Source organism: Gadus morhua, chromosome 13, assembly GCF_902167405.1.
Source record: "Gadus morhua chromosome 13, gadMor3.0, whole genome shotgun sequence".
In the NCBI taxonomy this organism is placed as follows: Eukaryota; Metazoa; Chordata; class Actinopteri; order Gadiformes; family Gadidae; genus Gadus; species Gadus morhua.
This window is the reverse complement of record NC_044060.1, coordinates 650,981-671,087: the sequence shown is the minus strand read 5'-3', so window position 1 is coordinate 671,087 and position 20,107 is coordinate 650,981. Positions and strand designations below refer to the sequence as shown.

General features: G+C 38.6%; 3 protein-coding genes across 3 annotated transcripts; all 3 read right to left on the bottom strand.

Annotated features, from left to right (window-relative positions):
* Positions 1-4,270: 4,270 nt before the first annotated feature.
* On the bottom strand, positions 4,271-5,943 carry LOC115557373 (uncharacterized). Its single transcript, XM_030375134.1, has 2 exons — positions 5,409-5,943; positions 4,271-5,219 (listed from the first exon to the last, which is right to left on the bottom strand). The coding sequence occupies exons 1-2, from the start codon at positions 5,462-5,464 to the stop codon at positions 4,910-4,912; spliced, it is 366 nt and encodes a 121-aa protein (XP_030230994.1). The 5' UTR covers positions 5,465-5,943; the 3' UTR covers positions 4,271-4,909.
* A 1,982-nt stretch (positions 5,944-7,925) lies between these two features.
* On the bottom strand, positions 7,926-11,496 carry LOC115556797 (uncharacterized). Its single transcript, XM_030374117.1, has 10 exons — positions 11,388-11,496; positions 11,192-11,227; positions 10,683-10,722; positions 10,156-10,203; positions 9,941-9,988; positions 8,992-9,039; positions 8,663-8,701; positions 8,455-8,475; positions 8,234-8,316; positions 7,926-8,051 (listed from the first exon to the last, which is right to left on the bottom strand). The coding sequence occupies exons 1-9, from the start codon at positions 11,416-11,418 to the stop codon at positions 8,271-8,273; spliced, it is 357 nt and encodes a 118-aa protein (XP_030229977.1). The 5' UTR covers positions 11,419-11,496; the 3' UTR covers positions 7,926-8,051; positions 8,234-8,270.
* A 4,726-nt stretch (positions 11,497-16,222) lies between these two features.
* LOC115556796 (uncharacterized) lies at positions 16,223-19,814 on the bottom strand. The gene is made up of 15 exons (XM_030374115.1): positions 19,672-19,814; positions 19,424-19,459; positions 19,196-19,211; positions 19,039-19,068; positions 18,896-18,940; positions 18,713-18,760; positions 18,502-18,549; positions 18,179-18,226; positions 17,954-18,001; positions 17,481-17,528; positions 17,256-17,303; positions 17,084-17,122; positions 16,728-16,775; positions 16,509-16,586; positions 16,223-16,363 (listed from the first exon to the last, which is right to left on the bottom strand). The coding sequence occupies exons 1-14, from the start codon at positions 19,700-19,702 to the stop codon at positions 16,535-16,537; spliced, it is 585 nt and encodes a 194-aa protein (XP_030229975.1). The 5' UTR covers positions 19,703-19,814; the 3' UTR covers positions 16,223-16,363; positions 16,509-16,534.
* Between the last annotated feature and the right edge of the window lie 293 nt (positions 19,815-20,107).

The following is a 20,107-nucleotide window of genomic DNA, read 5'->3' as shown; positions in this document are numbered from 1 at the left end:
ATGTTATTATTACGTTGGTGATTTCTAACTTGTTAGGGCATGTTTTTGGGTGTCCCGATGTAGCAGATGTTTCTTCAGTGTGGTGACTGGTAGTCGGTGTGAGTATAGAGTGGATCAGAGTTTCCCACACTGGCTCCAATGTGCTGTGGTCATGGCTGACAAAAGGACTTTGAATGGACCCTTGGTTAAGGATCCATTCTCTGTGTTGCACCACAAACAGACCCCTGACATCACTGACCATCTGGAGGGAAAGAACCCCATTGGCTGAGTCTTGCGGTGTGGAATTTTGAGAAAACAATTATCTTGATAGACTACTATCAAAAGTCACCCCTAGCCGCATTGAATTTGACTTAATAAATTGGAACATCATAGAAAACCTTCATATAGTGATCAAAAGCCTTGTGCTTTGCTTTTCTAGAGATCCAACCTTGTTGCAGGCAGGCCGCTGTGGTCGGAGACAGCTCTCCCTGAAGTGTGCCAATTCCCCTGTGAGAATGAGGTGGTTCCAATGACACTCATGATGCTAATGACTCTGAAATGGGACTTCTTTCTCCAGGGCTTTCCCACACTCTTCACACACTGTTCATTGATAGAGCTTCCCTTTAAATCTTATGAGTTTGCATTGTAAAATGTCAAAGCTAAGGTAGCTATTTTGGAGAAACCAGTTTGGGTTAGGGTTAAGGTTATTTATTTTTAAGAAGTATCTCACCATGATCACTGGTTAGAGCAATAAGTCTGCCTAGCTTTGAGAAAGACTCTCGTCATGCGTAATATTCCTTACTTGAACCAAAACCCATACAAAACGCCCCTCTTCACCCCCAGGGTTAAGGTTTTATCGTCCCACAGGGCCTCTGTGAGTGCGCTCTCACTGGTCCCCCACACTCTCTCCATTCACTGGAGGAACAATAGAAGTGTGTCTTATTACTCATCATGTAACATACAGAGAGTGCCATCACAAATGAGGAAGGGAAGAAATAGCTGTAGAAGACAAAAATTATAAACTCTTAATATGAAAATAATTAATGTAACTTGATCATAGGATTCTCTATAATTGTTCTGGTCAGGAAAAATATTTTCACATTGTAAAAAAAGCACATTGTACTAAAACAGAGTGGAGGATATACATTCAACATTGTCTTCATAGAGGACATTTCACAAATGTTACATTTAACAATATTGAGTTGCATTATATTTCAACGTGTAAATTATAGCAAAAAATAGATTCTCTATATGAGAAAAAATATTCATTCAGTTTGAACATACACACAGTAGACGCTCCCACGGGAGTCTGTACTACGAAAGTTAGTGCAATATGCTGCAATATGGACTAGGAAAAGGTGTAGAGGTATTCTTCTTTCAGAATAATTATTTTCATGTTATCTTTGAACTATTAAGTTGTACATCGCTCAAAACTTGTGAGCAACAAGATCAACATTGTCCGAGCATGTTTCTCCAGTCCGTAGGTTTCTACCGGTACCTCCAGAGGGTAATGTGAATTGAACTTTCCTCTTTGGTAATATTGTGAGTGGAGAGCTCAGCTGAATTGAACCACCCTCGGTCAGCCTTGTATCAGAGGAGGTCCGAAGGTTCAAGTGTTTAGGGGTGGGAATCTCTTGGCACCTCACGATTCAATTCGATTCCGATTATGAGGTCAACGATTCGATCCTAAAGCGATTAGCGATGCATCTCGATGCATCGCTAATTTTTTTCAGGTACATTTCCATGCGTGATTTTCAAAAATATATATATACATTTGAGTTTGCTACTCAGAGTTTGCTAATAACTTCCTACTTTTGTGATGATCATTAAAGACAACAACCAATCAACTGACTACCAGCAATCAACAGATGAATTAACTTATCTAATATTTTATTAGAGAAAAAAAAAAGCACATTGTACTAAAACAGAGTGGAGGATATACATTCAACATTGTCTTCATAGAGGACAATTCACAAATGTTACATTTAACAATATTGAGTTGCATTATATTTCAACGTGTAAATTATAGCAAAAAATAGATTCTCTATATGAGAAAAAATATTCATTCAGTTTGAACATACACACAGTAGACGCTCCCACGGGAGTCTGTACTACGAAAGTTGTACAGACTCAGGAAACCTCCTTTAGACATAAGACATCTAGACACATGGAGAATCTGTTATTCACAATATTTGAAAGAACTTGAACCTGGTTAGCTGCTTTGTTACATGAGGTTCGCTTTCTGGAACATAAACTGACCGGCTGCCTCATGATATAAAATCAGTGTAATACTAAATCATTTTCCTTCATTTAAATTGATTTGTGCTTCTTTACTTATTAAGGCAGAATGACAGTCCATGATGAATTCATGTCTGATGAGCCAATAGAGACACAATAAAAAAGATAAAACCAAATAACAAGTCTATATTCAACTTCAAAGGAATTCAAAAAACAAAGGGAAAATACAGTATTTCTGAATTAGATTTTTTATTTATATCAGTATAAACACTTCTTACGTTGGTGTACATGTCTTACATTATAAGGCAATAACGCAAACAAAATTAAACAATATGCTTTCTGACTTTCTATGACTTTCTATGAACAATGCAATAATCAATGCAGCTTCCATTAAAACACAATATGGAAGCATGTAAAAAATTGGCTTCAGTTTTATTTTATTTTTAATCATGCTTTTCTATGTCATTAAAGAAAAAGCTGCTATTGAATTAGAAGGAGTTCTTGTGTCTGGCTGTGAGTTTGCGGTCATGCTATGCGTAGGCTGAATCGCAATCGTGTCAAGACAAAATCAGATTGGCAAATACACACTGAAGATAATTTAAATAATTTTAAAATTACTAAAATTATCCCCCTGGTGAACAGAATGTTGAAGCAGGCAATTTTATTTTTTATTAATTGCATTATCTGCATCGATTCTTCTGTTGGACAGTGTCTTCACATAATCCTTGGACAGTAAGTGGACCACCTCCTGGACACACATGGAGTGACCCGGATAGGCAGGAGTTTCAATGGCGATCGAGCTGCTGTTCTGTCAGGGAGCGAACTTTAACCTCCACAGTGTTTAGTTTCTTAATGTTGGAGTCAGGTTGTTTTCTAAAGAAGTCTGGGCCCAGCAGAGACCCAGAGGGCAGCCCATAATGCTGCGGCTTATTCGCTCCCTGCCCAACTCAATGTTTGTGTGAGAGACTCTTGAGTTTACCTTGTGGGTCAGAGTCATGTGCTCCTTAGAAGAAGTCATTGCTAAAGTGTTCTAGGAGGCATGTGTGGATCTCTGCTGTGAAGGTCTCTGTTGAGAGAATCGGGTCCCTCCTGGTTTCAACCGCCATCTCCATATGAATGTGTGGGTCTAGGACTGGTTGGAGGTTCTCACAGTCTGAACCAATCAGAGAGCTAGGAAGGACAATGAGGAATGCAGGCTGCCACATGCTGCAGGCTCTTATTGCTGGGGGACAATAGATAGATCTCAGGGGACCAGGTGGAGGACTGGGGGGTGATGGAGAGAGGCTCTGTGTTGATCTGGGAAAGTGGTGACCCTGATTAAAGAAAAAATCTGCAGCATGAAACTTGGTTCTGATTTGGAGTATCATTTTTACTAAAAAGCATTTAGTAAACAAAAACATTGTGAAACAATAGATCAGCTCAAGCATTTTTTTGATTGTTCAAGATAATGTCTCATATTGTAATTCGCAGAAATTATGTTTCTTTACTAAGCATATAATATGTCACTGTTAAATGCTGTTTTTGGCCAGCTGAATTTATTTGTTAAGACACACATTTCTCCTTTGCTTTGCAGAAGTTCATATTTTGGTTACATCTTCACAATGATCAACATTTTTTATAGCTTTTGTGGAATGTATTTCTCCTTTGTTTCGGTTAAAAGGAGCTTGGGTTGTGAATGGGCTATAATATCTACTTCCAAACAGAACCATGGAAACCTCCTTTAGACATAAGGCATCTAGACACATGGAGAATCTGTTATTCACAATATTTGAAATAACTTGAACCTGGTTAGCTGCTTTGTTACATGAGGTTCGCTTTCTGGAACATAAACTGACCGGCTGCCTCATGATATAAAATCAGTGTAATACTAAATCATTTTCCTTCATTTAAATTGATTTGTGCTTCTTTACTTATTAAGGCAGAATGACAGTCCATGATGAATTCATGTCTGATGAGCCAATAGAGACACAATAAAAAAGATAAAACCAAATAACAAGCCTATATTCAACTTCAAAGGAATTCAAAAAACAAAGGGAAAATACAGTATTTCTGAATTAGATTTTTTATTATTTCAGTATAAACACTTCTTACGTTGGTGTACATGTCGTACATTATAAGGCAATAACGCAAACAAAATTAAACAATATGCTTAAAGAGGCAAAATCTCCATTCCCTTTAATTAAGGGGTATTTAAACTCCAGCTAAATCATTGATCATTGGCCTAAAAAATAGGCTTAATCAACAGCGATTTTATGTTTTTAAAACACAATAATAAAAGTATCCAGCTTCCTGTGGGAGTGTCCAGCACTCTCTCATCAAAAACCTGAAGTCAGATTCAAAGATAACTGCAGCTTTAGTTGAGAAAAATCCTAAACTTGATTTTCCATCTTCTTTTCTTTAACAGCGTGTGTGCCAGAAAACATTCATTGTTTTTTGACCATCCCCCAAAAGATTGAGGATTGTCCAGGTAAACCTGGCACAAAACATCCCCTCGCCCAAAGCCCCAACATTTCATGATGTGAGCTGGTATGTTCATGTTCAAGCAGCATATGAAAGACAATAATTAGAATAGGCTTTCTTAGAGAAAGGCTTTAGCAGTAAATCTACTTGTCACAATGCCTATAAAGCATTTTCCAGTTTTTAGACTTGCAACCAACAGCCACACCACTGATTGCAAACTGTATCTCATCGATCAACTCCAGCTTAACTGGAGTTGATCGACATCTTCAGAAAATGAAAAAGTAAGCTCTCTGTCTTCATCATCAGTGAAAAGGCACAGCGGCGCCACATCTTCATCCGACGTGGAGGACAGACGGAGGAACTCTCTGGTACATCTGGAGTAGCCGTTGTGGGTCAGCAGGGCCTTCCTCACTGTGAAGAAGGACACCGTCTTCTCCAAGATGTCCGACGCTGGGATTCCATTCTGCAGGTGTTCTCCGATCAGAACCCTCAGCTTCTCCACTCCAGTGGAGCACTTTCTCTCTAGCATGTGGAGTTTACACCTGGGAGGGGAGAGAACGCCATTAGAAATGCAGAACTGAGTAACAGCGTTAAACTGACATAATAATTGGAGTCATTTGACTCTTTAAATAGCTTAAGAATCAGATTTAACCATAATCTGCCAGTTGCTGTGGATACTCAATATGCAATTTTTTCTGGGAAGCAACTAGGTTATAAAATGAAATGCTTACCGAAAGAGCTGTTCCTTAATGGTGCCTTGCAGGTCCATATCAGAGTAGGGAGCCATTTTAGATATTGGTCTTGAGTTTGCAGTTATTTGTAAAAAGGATAAAACGCTCAAGAAATATCCAGCAATTCAGTGGAGGTGGAGGCTGCAGTTGCTTCTGAAGATGTTCTGTGTCTAGATTGGTTTCCTCGTGCTGCCTTTATGCTCCTCATCCAGCATGAGCTTGGCTGCTCAGCCAATCAGGAGGCCCAGAGTCAGGGACAATGGCCTGAATTTAATGGATGACACAGAGAACAGGTGGAATGTTGTTCTCAATGGCATATGTCAATGTGTTTGGGCAACATCTTCCATGGGAAAAAGGCCTGGGCCAGTTCTATTGTCACGGATATTTAACAAATAATACAAATCTGTATATTTTTGTATTTAAGTTATGAATTTGGTGCGGCACAAAAAATACCCCAAAATGCTAAAATATTCTGGCTGTCAAAATTGATGTTAAACCATGCAGTGGCAATATGGATAATATGAATGCCATAGTTTAAAGTCATTTACATTTAACTTTAACTATTAAATTGAATAAGAGTATAACATTTCAAATAATTTTGTCCAGTATCTTTTCATAAATGATAACCAGATGGAACAGTGGTCTGTGTACTGTGTCCAGGTCACTACGGCCGACCCTGGGAACGGGCCCGGGGCTCAGAGAGCCGACACACTTCTATTGTCTGGCAGCTGAGCAGGCTGCATACACAAGTGTGGGAAGCCGTGTGTCGCCGTGGCTCCCAGCTCCGCAGAGAGTGGAGGGCGTGTGACGGGGGCACGCTCAGCCGCGCACGTTGGTGCTCAGAGAGCCAGCTGGGGCAGGAGGAAACGGGAGCCTGTGGCCCCAGACTGCAGCGTGTCAGACAGACGGACACGATGAATCACTGGAGGGGTCAAAATGGATATGATATCTAAGGTCCCATGGCTTATACAGTACATATACTCCACCCCCCCTCAGTGTCCCATGGCTTATACAGTACATATACTCCACCCCCACTCAGTGTCCCATGGCTTATACAGTACATATACTCTACCCCCCCCCCCCCCCCCCCCCCCCCCCCCCCCCCCCGCTCAGTGTCTCTAGGCTTATACAGTACATATGGAAAGGTTCAATGTTTAGTTTTAGATTTAACCGGAATGGAGTAGAATACATTAAAGCTCCGAATTGTATTTGATGTATTCTATGATATTGAATGTATTTAAATAATCAAATGATGTTCCTACAGACAAATCATGAGATAATGGTAAGTTAGAACATTACAATAAACTAATAATACATAATTTGATAAATTCGTTATTTATTTTCGGTAATGAAAGATATTTTTATGATTCATTAATATCATGTATGTAATTTATTTTGTAATTTGTAATGTCATTTCAATAACAATTTACAGGTTAACGGTTTTAAACATTTCAAATGAAGCATCTTTCATTTGGTCCAGTAACAAGCTAGTAGTCAGATAGGCGATGGTCCAGTAACGGGCTGATAGTCAGAGAGGCGATGGTTCGGTAACGGGCTGATAGTCAGAGAGGCGATGGTCCAGTAACGGGCTGATAGTCAGAGAGGCCATGGTTTGGTTATGTGCTGATAGTCAGAGAGGCGATGGTTCAATAACGGGCTGATAGTCAGAGAGGCGATGGTTCGGTAACGGGCTGATAGTCAGAGAGGCGATGGTTCAGTAACAAGCTGATAGTCAGAGAGGCGATGGTTCAATAACGGGCTGATAGTCAGAGAGGCCATGGTTTGCTTATGTGCTGATAGTCAGAGAGGCGATGGCTCAATAACAAGCTGATAGTCAGAGAGGCGATGGTTCAATAACGGGCTGATAGTCAGAGAGGCCATGGTTTGCTTATGTGCTGATAGTCAGAGAGGCGATGGCTCAATAACGGGCTGATAGTCAGAGAGGCGATGGTTTGGTTATGTGCTGATAGTCAGAGAGGCGATGGTTCAGTAACGGGCTGATAGTCAGAGAGGCGATGGTTCAGTAACGGGCTGATAGTCAGAGAGGCGATGGCTCAATAACGGGCTGATAGTCAGAGAGGCGATGGATAGGTTATGTGCTGATAGTCAGAGAGGCGATGGTTCAGTAACGGGCTGATAGTCAGAGAGGCGATGGCTCAATAACGGGCTGATAGTCAGAGAGGCGATGGTTCGGTAACAGTCAGAGTGGCGATGGTTTCGATAACGCCACCAGAGGTGTGATTAGTGGCGATGGGCCGATGGGAGGCAGACCAGTAGAGGGCCTGTCCGGGGAATAAACAGGCAGATGTGACAATGAGAGCCTGCAGCATGTGGCAGCCTGCGTTCCTGGCAGTCCTCCCTAGCTCTCTGATTGGTTCAGATTGAGAAGCTCATAGGCTAGTGTGACTGCGCCTTAGCTTCAAGGCAGCGCAAAAAACAGGAAGATGAGGGACCATAATTAATTTTACAACTATGCAATAAAGTTGTCAAAAATTATTCCACAAAAGGCACAGCAGATGAATGCAAGGAAGTCTTTATTTTGTTATCTTGAGAAAAGAGAAAGAACATGAAAGCATATGGTTTCTGGTCACCATGGAGACGTGAATATATGAAGGAGGCAGGAAATAGTTGTCGAGACGAAGCCTAGAAAACAAACAAACAATCAGTAATTATGTTTGAAAACGAATGCTTGTTATTATCTCTTATATATTGTGTGTGTGTGTGTGCGTATGTGTGTGTGTGTGTGTGTGTGTGTGTGTGTGTGTGTGTGTGTGTGTGTGTGTGTGTGTGTGTGTGTGTGTTTGTGTGTTTGTGTGTTAGTTTACCTCTAGGGCTCCGCTGTTGAAAGTGGACTTCTAGGATCTAATTAGTTGTTTTTATACACTTCGTAATGGCTTCAACTTGAGGTCTGTAAAGATAAGATATAATTACAGATACATTTATGGTTTCATTAGATCTCCTCAGTAGTTCTTGCAGAGATAGAAACATTATGAATGGTAGAATATAGAATGATAGATAAGAAAGGAGTGAGACTGGGGACTCTTACACTTTAAGTTCATCTGTCAATCTGTGAATGAAAAAGAGTTTACAATTTTAAGATTTCCTTGATACTTCTTGATTTACGCTACCATAAAAGTCATCTAATTTCTTTGCAGTCGCAAGGATTATGATCATATTGCTTCAGCAGTGGTAGCTTAAGTAGAGGAAGGTCTGCTTAATATTTTTTGGGAGATTACTTGGTAAAGAATACTTACATCGCTTGAGCTGATGCAATTAGTTTAGCCCCCTCCTCACTGTTAAGGACAAAGAGACGTACCAATGATCATTTATGAATTATTATTATTAACTGATTGATTAATAATGTTATTACTAAATTAATCACTTAATCAACTTTTAGGACTGATTCCAAAAAGTCAATGAGGGATTGAAAATGGAAGAGAGAGATGGATGGGTTCAGGAGAGAGGAAGATTTATGTAAAAGTCCTGGTCTGAATCCACAAAGAATTATCTCTTTTCAATAAACATACTAGTCAAGTATTTTTAAACCCAGCAAATAACCACAAAGCAGGGAGGGCATACTTACTTGTTTTGAAGCTTCTTAATTGCTTCACCTAGTGCCTTCATTTCGTCACTGTACAGGGAAAAGAGAGAGAGATGCCAGTTATTTTAAATCAATTAAAGCTAGGCTAGGCCCTATGGAGGAACCATCTTTATTCGGCTACATATCACGCCTCGTGCCCACTACCTCCGTCCGTTGACTGATCCCCATTGACTTTGAATGGGGACGGACGCGCAATGCATTGTGGATCCAACTTTTTCGGCAGCGACAGAACCGTCATCCAATCAGATCGCGTATGCAAATTTAAGCACTGTGACGCGACTCGGGCTCTGACGATACTGGAAAGCGGGTCATCTTGCATCGCAACAAGCAGGAAGAAGCGGGAAGAACCCGGCGAAGCGATTTGATTGGCTGACGGATGCCTCTGCAAAAACTACTCCCCCATCCGTCAGCCACGCCTTCCCACGTCCGTTGACTGACGGTGCAGTGGGCATGTAGCGTCAGACCCCTGGCCTCAGCCATCCCTCATAGGCCACGCTCCCAAAACACACGGTTAGCCTGCTAGCTTTAGCACTGACTCTCCAGACCAGTCTGGGAGTGCTGGCGCGAAGGAGGGGTTCGGTCGAGAGGTAGTCTTACAAATCCGACTTTAGGTGAATGTCCTGTTCCATTAATCCGTAAAAAATAACCTTTTTTGAACCCCAGAAAATCCCTCTGGGCCTTAGGTGTAGCCTCACGTCTTTGTCCTCATTGAGTACGCTAGTGATCCGTCAGCGCGTGCAACAGCCGACACAAACTCTACCAGTGCTAGTCAATCTATTCCAATAGGACAAAAAAAACTAAAACATCTGTCTGAACAGCCATTATTTTTGAAAAAAATGTTGGTATGGAGTATTAACCGGCCACTTTAAGAATCCACTTACTATAATCCCTTCTGAGTAGAATACACGAGATTAGGAGGGAGGATCCTTACCTGTTTTCAACTTTCTTCATTGCTTGTCCCAGTGCCATCATCAAATCACTTTACAGGAAAAAGGGATTTGTTAAGGACTTCATTAAATAAAAAATTAACAAGGGGATTAATGAATCAATGAATCATTAAACTAATCAATGATTTGCTATTGATTCAGTGAGAGGTAGATCACGGAAGAGAGAAATAGAGTGATTCAGGAGACAGGTGATGCTTACCTCTGTTCAATATCATCAAGATCTTTAGCAATCTCTGCCGCATCATCACTGTGAAAGCAAAAAATAGCGATATCATTGATATGTAATACAACCATTAATGTATTAACAACTGGTGGTTAACTGATCCGTGAATTGCTAACCCTTTTAATTAGGCATGGGCAAAACTATTCTATTCCAGGAATCAGTTTGTTAAGTCATATGGTCTATGGGGTACGCCCTCAAATGGAGCCTTTTAAAACACCAGAAGATCTCAGACGGTGACGGTGCTCGGAAACAGCACATTTCTGAAGCTCTTTTCTTTTGTATCTTTAATTTATGTGACAATATTTTTGTTTTATGTAAAAAAAGTTCAATTGTTTCGGGAATCAGTTCTCGTCGTTCACCTTCGGGATTCGTTCATTCTGACCTAATCGTTTGCGAATCGCCCAAGCCTACTTTTAATGAATGAACTATTAGGACTGACTACAGGGTCACAACCAGTGAGAGGCACCGCAGTTTAAAGAGAGAGGGTTTCAGGAGATGCTTACCTCGCTAGAATTGATTCAACTAGAGAATTGACTCCTTTAGCTGTAACAAAAAGAGGTTTCATAGATGAGGAGGATGACAGATATTCAGATGTTTACATTGAAATCCTTGATACATGCATTATTCACCATAAAAAGGAATATATGGGGGCAAGATAGTCAAGTGACTAGGCTGGGTGGGAATATCCACTAATTTAACTATGCATAAAGGTAACACATAACATTTAACTATGCATAAAGGTTATTATGCTGTCCAGCCAATGTTGAACAAATTAAACCTTCAAAAAATTGTATTCCCAAGTAATTTTGAGACATTTGGTCTCTACCCTGCCTGACCTGACCGTACATCACTGCAGGTTCAACCCCCAACCACCGCAGCCTGTCCCACTCTAGGCATCCTGGAGCAAGATGCCTAAGCCTACCTGCTCTTTCATCACATGTTTGAATTTGCTGCAAAATAAAAGCACCTGCTAAATCGAGGTACAGAATATGTGTGTTGTACGACTACTCACCAGATACTGTGTCCAGATAAAGCCCAATAGCCAGAACTTGAAGAATGAAAGAAAAAAAGAAATGATCAATGTGTACCATCAAACATCAGTGGAGTGTCTCTAGAAGAAAGCTTTTCTTACGGATTACAGTTCGGTTTTAAATCAACATTAAAACAAATTAAACAGATGATATTAGATTAATTAAGCAAGTACTTACAGGCAATCACTGATAACTTGAAGGAAGCCATTTTTTGCAGGTATTCAGCTGGATGCAAGGATACAATGTCTTCACAATGTGGTCTCTATCTGGACTGGGACTGCTCCTTTTATAGCATCTCAACATACCAAAACAAACAATCACACTAACTGAATTCTTTCATTTACTCATTGGGACTGTTTGCTCTTCATCACAAGATCCTTGTACATGTTTACTGAAAATATTGACTTTAGAATGTCCCCCCAGGGGTATTAACAACTGCATTAAGCAAACACCAGTCAAACTCATAGTCAAATAATACTATTAAATGTATTTATATCCAGCTGAATAACTGCTGAATGGATTCCTTCAAGTAATTAAAACTGTTAAAGACAATGTCAAATATTGACATTATACTTTGTAAAGAAAACTGTTGTTATTGTAAAACATTAATGGGGTTCACATTAATGCATTGTTTTCAAATACCTGAATGGTGTTTCATGCTATCTTTCAAAAGGTATGTAAGAACTGAAGATATATTGACAACAATATGTAAGAACTGCACGTAATGTAATACAATTGCTGAGCTGCTCCTGTAAGAACTTTGAGTGCAGAATGTAATGCATATTTATATTATGTGTAATTTATTACATTATCAAGCAAGTCAAATATTTTTTGCCTTAAAAGTTTAATAATTGAAATACATTATAAAACTTGTCAATTAATTATGAATTATGAATTAATTATGAATATATTTTGAAAGGACAATATATCAAAGGACAGCTCAATATCTCAAACCAGGTTTCACCTGCTGTACACATTTTATACATTATTCATTTAAATAAAACAATTTGGGAGATACCTGAGCTGTTTAATTGAAACACATTTATACATTTACAATGTTTGATATGGTAAGCCTGGTGTGTGGAATAGTCTTTTGTTTTGACTTCTGCTGGGGCCACTATATACCCATGACATTGAGCCTTGAATTAGAATAAAGACCATTGACAAAGTGATTTTAATGTGTAGAATCTACCTTGAAACACCCTTGTTACCGTGTGAACCTTGTTAATACATAGATAATTGACTTTTCAAATATTGAAAGGCAATTTTGAAAAACAAGCTTTAAAATATTATAGCAAATATATTTTACCTGCTTAATAATGTGATAATTAACTTTCAGTTAAAGGGGACCCATAATGCTTTTCGACTTTTATGACCTATAAACGTTGTTATAATGATTGATAGTCATGTTTAACCATACACAAAAAAACGATGTAGATTTTCGGGAAACTCTTCCTCTCATCTGGGCGCTTTCAGCCTTCTCTGTCAACGGCATATGGGGGGGTGGCAGGAGTACGTCTACGTAGATGTTTCCCGGAAATGTGAACAAGTGAATAGCAATCGTTGTCTCGAGTGTTTAGCGCTCTGCACAGCCACCCCAGACTGTCAGCAGGGAATGCGTCGAAATGCATGTACGTCATTATTTGACACTTTAGTATGGTTAAACATGACTATGAATCATTATAACAACGTTTATAGGTCATAAAAGTCGAAAAAGCATAATAGGTCCCCTTTAATGTTGATGCAATCACAACTGCTCGCCAAAAGGCTTGATATAGAATTTATTTTATGATTTGTACTGCCTGACATGAAGCCATAGAAGCACCCCTGCAGAAAGGCCCGAAGACTTTTAGGTCAATATTTTCTTTCGACAGAGTACATTCTGTAAGTGTCTGTTTGTTTGCTTTCTGTGGTATGTTAAACTGCCAGCCTAATGGAAATACGTTTTCCCTGAGCATCTAGAGTGAATAAGGTAAACATTAATACATCTAATCAGTACAGGCAAACCGTCAACCTGTTCCAGTTTGACAAACGCAAAGGTACACTTGTAGCATACCAAGTATAAATGCAAAACCATTATATGTATACACTTACCTGGATAGTCCAGAGTTGAGTATCATTTTAGTATAAAGTAAGGGTATCCTCGACTAAGATTTTGTGATGTGTTTAAGACCAGACCCATTTTCGATTTATTTGCGTGCAATATATTTTTTGATATATTCGGCTCAACAATGCATAATTTGTTAGGAATTTTCCATGGTTTAAGGGCTTGAAAAGGCTAATATAATCTACAGTAATAAATAAAATACATTTTGAACTCAAACAGTGGCCGGACTTTGAGGAGATGAAGAGCTCCATTCTGTCTGACTTCCCACAGTATTCACATCAGACCTTGAAAGACTTGCAACAATGAAGAGACTGTAGAAGTGTTTGACATAATAATCATTTTGAATACATGTGAACGCTGCATTTCAGCGGATAGAACAAATACGGCCACATTGAATTGAGCAGAAAAGCGAAATAATTGTCACCATTATGAGTGCATGATATGGCAGTTGATATTGACAAAGTTTGCATTTAACTTTTTTGAATCATATTGTCTCGTTTTGAAGTGTTGCCAAACTTTAATATTTTTTTCCTAATATTGTTTATCTTTCTTGAGCAGGGGTGCCCAATATGTCGATTGCGATCGTATGTGTGTGTGTGTAGGCGTTAATCGGTAGCCTGGTAATGTGTATTGGCCTACGTACGGTAGGAATATTCATACTGGTTTAAATAATAAAGGTTATTTCCCATCTTTGCTGAGCAAGAATTTTGTTTGAAAGTTGAGTGATTGAAACAAATAAAAGCCTGGGTTATTGAAGTACCACTGTCATGCACCTACCCGATGCCAAGTGGACCGGGTTGAATTCACTGCGGGTCTCTCTTCTTACTGTCCTTCTCAACACTCTCTGATCTCACTAAAAGGCTGGCAGCACGAAATCAAGGGATAATTATATTAGAAAGAAATGTGCGATTAATCGTGAGTTAACTATGACATTAATGCGATTAATCGCTATTAAATATTTTAGACGCTTGTTGAGTTATCTATATATATTAGAGCTGTCAAGCGATTAAAATATTTAATCGTGCTTAATCACATTAATGTCATAGTTAACTCGCGATTAATCGCAAAAAAAATTCTATGCTAAATATCCCTCGATTTCTTTGTCCCATAATTCTTCTCATTTTAATTCTCTTATCAACATGGTGAAGTGCATCGGCTTGCCTTGTGCAAATTATTTTTTATTGATAACAACATTGGCATATACTGATCAAAACAGGACGATACAAAAAAAGAGCCTATAGTGCAATTAAACGACTGCTTTGAACAAATGTCATTTGAACATAGCAGTCAGGCTACTGCTTCTTTGTTTTGAGCCCAAAAAAAAAAAAGAATTGGGTTAATCGCGCGATAAAATTTTTAACGCTGTTAAAATTGGTTTGCGTTAACGCCGTTAATAACGCGTTTAACTGACAGCTCTAATATATATATATATGTATATATATATGTAAGCCTATATATTTTTTTAACTATCATCGATTTCATTTTATTTATTTATTTAAAGGACAGTGCACATTGATCAACATTTCTTAAATGTGCCAGTGTTAGCCAGCAGGCTCATTTTCAACTGTAGTCCTTTGGCAAGATGTTATACTAGACAAAGTTGGATGGACGAAAGTTGTCTGTCAGACTTTGAGAAACGGTTTCAAGACTACATTTGCAGCACTGTTTCACCTGAACAAGTCTGCCGTGGAGAATGAGATTTTGAGACTTAAAGCTGATATTGAGCTTAAGTCCAGGGCTCATGGACAATTTTGGAACTTACTTACAAAGGATGAGGAAATTCGCAACCTTCTAGACTTCATTATTTGGCTATACTTTATGTACTTTATTTATGCTCGTAAGCCTTTTCTTACATGAAGATTATTAAAGGTGACATATTATACCAACAGGTGTGAGTGTGATTAGCTGTTACAAGCCGTTTTGAAAATCTGCCTTTTCTGACATCACAAGTGGGCGTGTCCACCTAGATGTACCCTGGATAGATCAGTCTACCAGCCTACCCAGTGGACTGTAGCAAACGTTGCTCATCTATCTGTCATACATCTAGGTGGACACGCCCACTTGGGATGTCAGAAAAGGAAGATTTTCAAAACGGCTTGTAACAGCTAATCACACTCATGGTGGTATAATATGTCACATTTAAGTGTAAATACCATTCCACCATGACTGATTACCATGACTAGCTACCAGCAGCTACTGTCCGGACTAAGCAACCATGGCTGACTCCATTTAGTGCAAGTCTTCAGAGCATGTACTCAGTATACAAAAATAAATAGATGTTTAGCATTTCTTTATGTAGGTAGATAATTTTGACCTGGTCATTTTGAAAGTAGCAAGCCAAAAAAATCTGTTAACCCCTGTTCTAGAGTAACACTCTAGAATGTGCTTTACTTAAAAAAGAAAATGGTTGGATAGTTCAACAGTCATGACAGAAAGTGTGTATCAGACAAAAAATAGAGACAATTATTTAAAGCTGAAATATAAACACACAGTCAAACCGCTAACCCACATAGAAAACCATTGTGTAACTTATATAACCTATAACCTTAGCTGAATTTAGACCTTAGATAAAAATTTAGACCTTATTTCAATATCTGAAAATTGAAAATGCCTCTGCCCCTCTCCTCTGGAGGGTCAACGTATTTATCCATCCTCATATTAGATAAATGGTTTTGATTGATAGGTCTATCTCGTACCCGGCAGAAATATTTTTGCAGAGATGGTACACATGTCTCTGGCGCATAAAGTTTACTCATTAATCACAGCTGGCACTGCAGAGCTTTAATTATCTTGCTAGTTATGCAGATATTTGCGTTGACCTGTTCCAACCCATATACCAAGAGAAACATACTGAATTCAATTTACAATAAAGTTTCACAAAATAATTCCACGAAATACACAACAATTGAATGCAAGAAAGTTTTTATTTTAAGGTTGATCACTTTTCAGTTATCTTGAGAAGAGAAAAAGAACATCACAGCATTTGGTTCCTGTTCACCGTGGAGATGCTTGAAAGATGCGTTCCGAGGTAGCAAGGAGAGTGCACCTGGAAAGGCACACAAACACAATTAATAATATGTTGAATAATTAATGTTTGTTTTTAGTTATTATCCCTGAGAGTGGGTGTGTGTGTGTGTGTGTGTGTGTGTGTGTGTGTGTGTGTGTGCGTGTGTGTGTGTGTGTGTGTTTACCTCTGTAGGAAGTGGACCAAAAGCCACTACTGAGCAGAAGATTCCAAGCACTGTGCAAATCCCTTAAGAGAAGGAGATCTGTAAAGGAAGAACATATAGTTATTGTAAACTTGTTGACGTCGTAAAATTTCATTTGTAATTTGTCTTTTGAAGAGATAGATAGATTATGAGTGGTTGAACAGAGGAACAAGAGAGATGAGCGATCAAGGGTTTTCTTACAATTCAGCGTCTTCTTCGGTGACAAATGCACTCTCCTCCTGGTCAGAACTGAAAAAACGAAAGAGAAAGTTGACGCTTCGTAAGATTAAATTTTTACCTCTTAATGTAAGCTACCATTAAAGTCATACAGTAGTTCTGCGCTAAGGTGCCAAAATGGCATTGTGTTTTAGCCCTTTAAGTATACTAATTAAGACATGTACAACAGTGGATTGTACTATAGTACAGTTTTACGGCAATGGCCTTTCTATAGAATTGTATTTTGTTTAAGTTGACCAGATAATATAATGTATTAAATGAGAGATAATATAGAGATGCATATGACGGAGGTAGAAGGATTGAGCAGAGGGGAATCTTACGCCACTTTCAATGCAACACGTAGAGAAGCAAAATCGTCCCTGTAAAGGAAAAAAAGCGACGCCATTGATTTGATACCACAAATTCCATACATACTGATTCATTGATAATGTTTGTACTAAATTAGATAATTAGATTAGATTCGATCATTGAAGAGAGCGAATGGTTACTTACGATTCCAGAATATTCTCCAATGCTGTAGAAATCTTTTCCATATCTGGACTGTAAAAGAAAAGACATACCATTGATTTGTAACTACTGAATTAATGGAGAAAACGTATTAACAAAGTGATTAATACAACCATTAATGATCAATACCAACAACTACTATTAGTACTGACTATAAGGCTAGAGTCATTGAGAGATAATAGAGGGATTCAGGAGAGAGGGGATGCATACCTTTCCAGAACTGCCTGGAGTGCTTCTCCTAGTTCAGCCATAGCTGTACTGTGAAGGAGAAAGAGAAGGATACCAATTGAGTACATAAGCAGAAGCATCTCAATCTATTTGCATGCAATGTTATGCATTTGTAGCACCCACAGTAGTCTGCAAGCAATAGCAGAACTGGCCACGGTAAGGTTCATTTCATATTTAACCTTAATTTGAAATTTTTCTCACAGAATGTCGTAAATTGATGGAATAAATGTCAAGTATAAAACAAACCACTTTGGTTAGAAAGTGAATAAATCGATGAACATCTGGAATTGACTGAACAAGGTGCGACGGCCCCATTGCGTTGAGGTCTTCTGACCTCTGTTAATTAAGGCCAGTAACCCACACCTTCTAGGCAGGTCATGAGAAAGGCTAGAGTCAAGGAGAGATCGCAAATGGAATAGAGAGCTAGAGGCATGAAGGAGAGAGAGGATGGGTACCTGTTTACAAGTTTGGCAACTGCATCATAAACGTCAGTCACCACTGAACTGTAAAGCAAAAAGAGATACCATTGATTTTTTGTTAGGTGGTTTAAAGTTAAAAAGTGATTCATTGACCAATTCATTACATACTAACAGAGGAATTCACTATAAGGACTGACTCTTCAAGGTGTCAGTGAGAGATGGTGGAGAGACAGAGGGATTCAGGAGGAAGGGGACTCGTACCTGTTTAGAAATTCCGCATCCTTTTGTTCCAATTCAACCACAGCGTCACTGTAAAGGAAAAAATAATATACCAATTGACTACAAATGGAGAAGCATCTAGATCTTTCTGCTTAAAATGTTTTGCATTTGTACCACAAACATGCAATAATCACCAAGGAATAACCGAACTGGACAGGCTAAAGTTAGTTTCATATCAAACATTAATTTCACTTTTCTCCCCATGTCCACTTCAGACCCCAGAGACAGGTTGTGACAAAGGCTAGGGGTCAAGAAGAGGTTATTGAGAGAGAGCTAGAGGTATTCAGGAGATCGAGGATGGTTACCTGTTTAGAAGTTCAACAATTTGTGCATCAAGCTCTTTCATCGCTGCACTGTAGGGAAAATATATACCATTGATTTGTAGTTAATTTATCAAAAAAGTTTTAAAATGATAAATAGATCAATGAATTACATAATAATCAATGAATTCAGTATTAGGATGCCTGATTTCAAGGCATTAGTGTGAGATGGTGGAGAGATCATGGGGAGTCATACGTGTTGTTAATTTCCTCAATCAATTGTTCCAAATCGACCGCAGCGTCACTGTTAAGAAAAAAGAAAGATACCAATTGACTACAAAAGGAGAAGCATCTAGATCTTTCTGCTTAAAATGTTATGCATTTGTAGCAGATTTGAACCATAGAAATGTGATTTATTCAGGAGAGAGAGGAGGTTTACCTGCTTAGAATCGCAGAAGTTGATTCTGTAAGGTCAGTTATTGTACTGTAAATGGAAGAAGAGATACCATTGAACTGAGTAAAGGAGAGGTCGTTAATGGAAGGGAGAGGTTGAGGGATTCAGAAGAGAAAAGGGATGCTTACCTGTTCACTATTATCTCAGCTTCTTCTTCCCTGAAATGGAAAGACAGAGCGATACCATTCATTAGCAATGAATTAATGAAATAAAAAACCAACAAACCGATAATTGACTCACTAAATTAAGTTATGGTGAGAAAATAATCAGATTAATTGCACTTACAAGGTTATAGAAGCAGCTGTAAAACAAAAGCACAATTCCAAAGATTAGGAGGATAAGTATTGTGATGTTTTCATAAAAAATATTTATACAAGCATGCTTCCCCATAAAAAACACCCTGAGCAAGTAACCTAACCCCTGTCTTCTTATAAATACAACGTTTCTGAATTGACTGCAAATTGCTTTGGATAAAATAAATAAATAGTAATTATGTATTGTATGACTACTCACCACAGACCGTGTCCAGGTAAAGCCCAATGGCCAATACTTGAAGAAAGAGGGAAAGAAAGACAGACAATGCTGTGATCCATGGCATTTTCTAGAATCATTTGTTTCTCCAACATCAGGAGTGTTCGCCACAAGACTATCTCACTGAGAGTCTTAAATCATGTTTTGAAGAATGGTTTTCTTATGAACTACAGTTTGTTTTAGACACAATAAACGGAGGAGGTAAGAGTAATAATCAAGCAAGTACTTACAGGCAATCACTGATAACTTGAAGGAAGCCATTTTTTGCAGGTATTCAGCTAGATGCAAGGATACAATGTCTTCAGAATGTGTTCTCTATCTGGACTGGGACTGCTCCTTTTATAGCATCTCTCAACATACCAAAACAAGCAAACAAACAATCACACTAACTGAATTCTTACATTTACTCATTGGGACTGTTTGCTTTTCATCACAAGATCCTTGTACATACTGACTGAAAATATTGACCTAAATGCCATTCCCCCCAGGGGTATTTACAAACTTTAGTGAGTAAACACCGGCCAAACATACCGTGAAATAATATTATTCATAAAAAAGAAGTAAGGTCAGTTTTAACTTTGATTAAAAAGAATATGCATGATAACTGATTTGATTTTTGATTTTAGTTTATTTATCCTCGGAAAACACATTGAGGGAAAAATCAAT

Excerpts from the sequence above, each read along its gene's own strand:
- LOC115557373 (XM_030375134.1), bottom strand. The coding sequence starts at position 5,464 with ATGGCTCCCTACTCTGATATGGACCTGCAAGGCACCATTAAGGAACAG. Across the intron at positions 5,220-5,408 it reads ATTAAGGAACAGCTCTTTCG|GTGTAAACTCCACATGCTAG; the intron begins GTAAGCATTTCA and ends CTCCCCTCCCAG.
- LOC115556797 (XM_030374117.1), bottom strand. The coding sequence starts at position 11,418 with ATGGCTTCCTTCAAGTTATCAGTGATTGCCT. Across the intron at positions 11,228-11,387 it reads CAAGTTATCAGTGATTGCCT|TTCTGGCTATTGGGCTTTAT; the intron begins GTAAGTACTTGC and ends TCATTCTTCAAG. Across the intron at positions 10,204-10,682 it reads GTTGAATCAATTCTAGCGAG|TGATGATGCGGCAGAGATTG; the intron begins GTAAGCATCTCC and ends TTGCTTTCACAG.
- LOC115556796 (XM_030374115.1), bottom strand. The coding sequence starts at position 19,702 with ATGGCTTCCTTCAAGTTATCAGTGATTGCCT. Across the intron at positions 18,227-18,501 it reads ATTGTTGAACTTCTAAACAG|TGACGCTGTGGTTGAATTGG; the intron begins GTAACCATCCTC and ends TTTCCTTTACAG. Across the intron at positions 18,002-18,178 it reads GATGCGGAATTTCTAAACAG|TTCAGTGGTGACTGACGTTT; the intron begins GTACGAGTCCCC and ends TTTGCTTTACAG.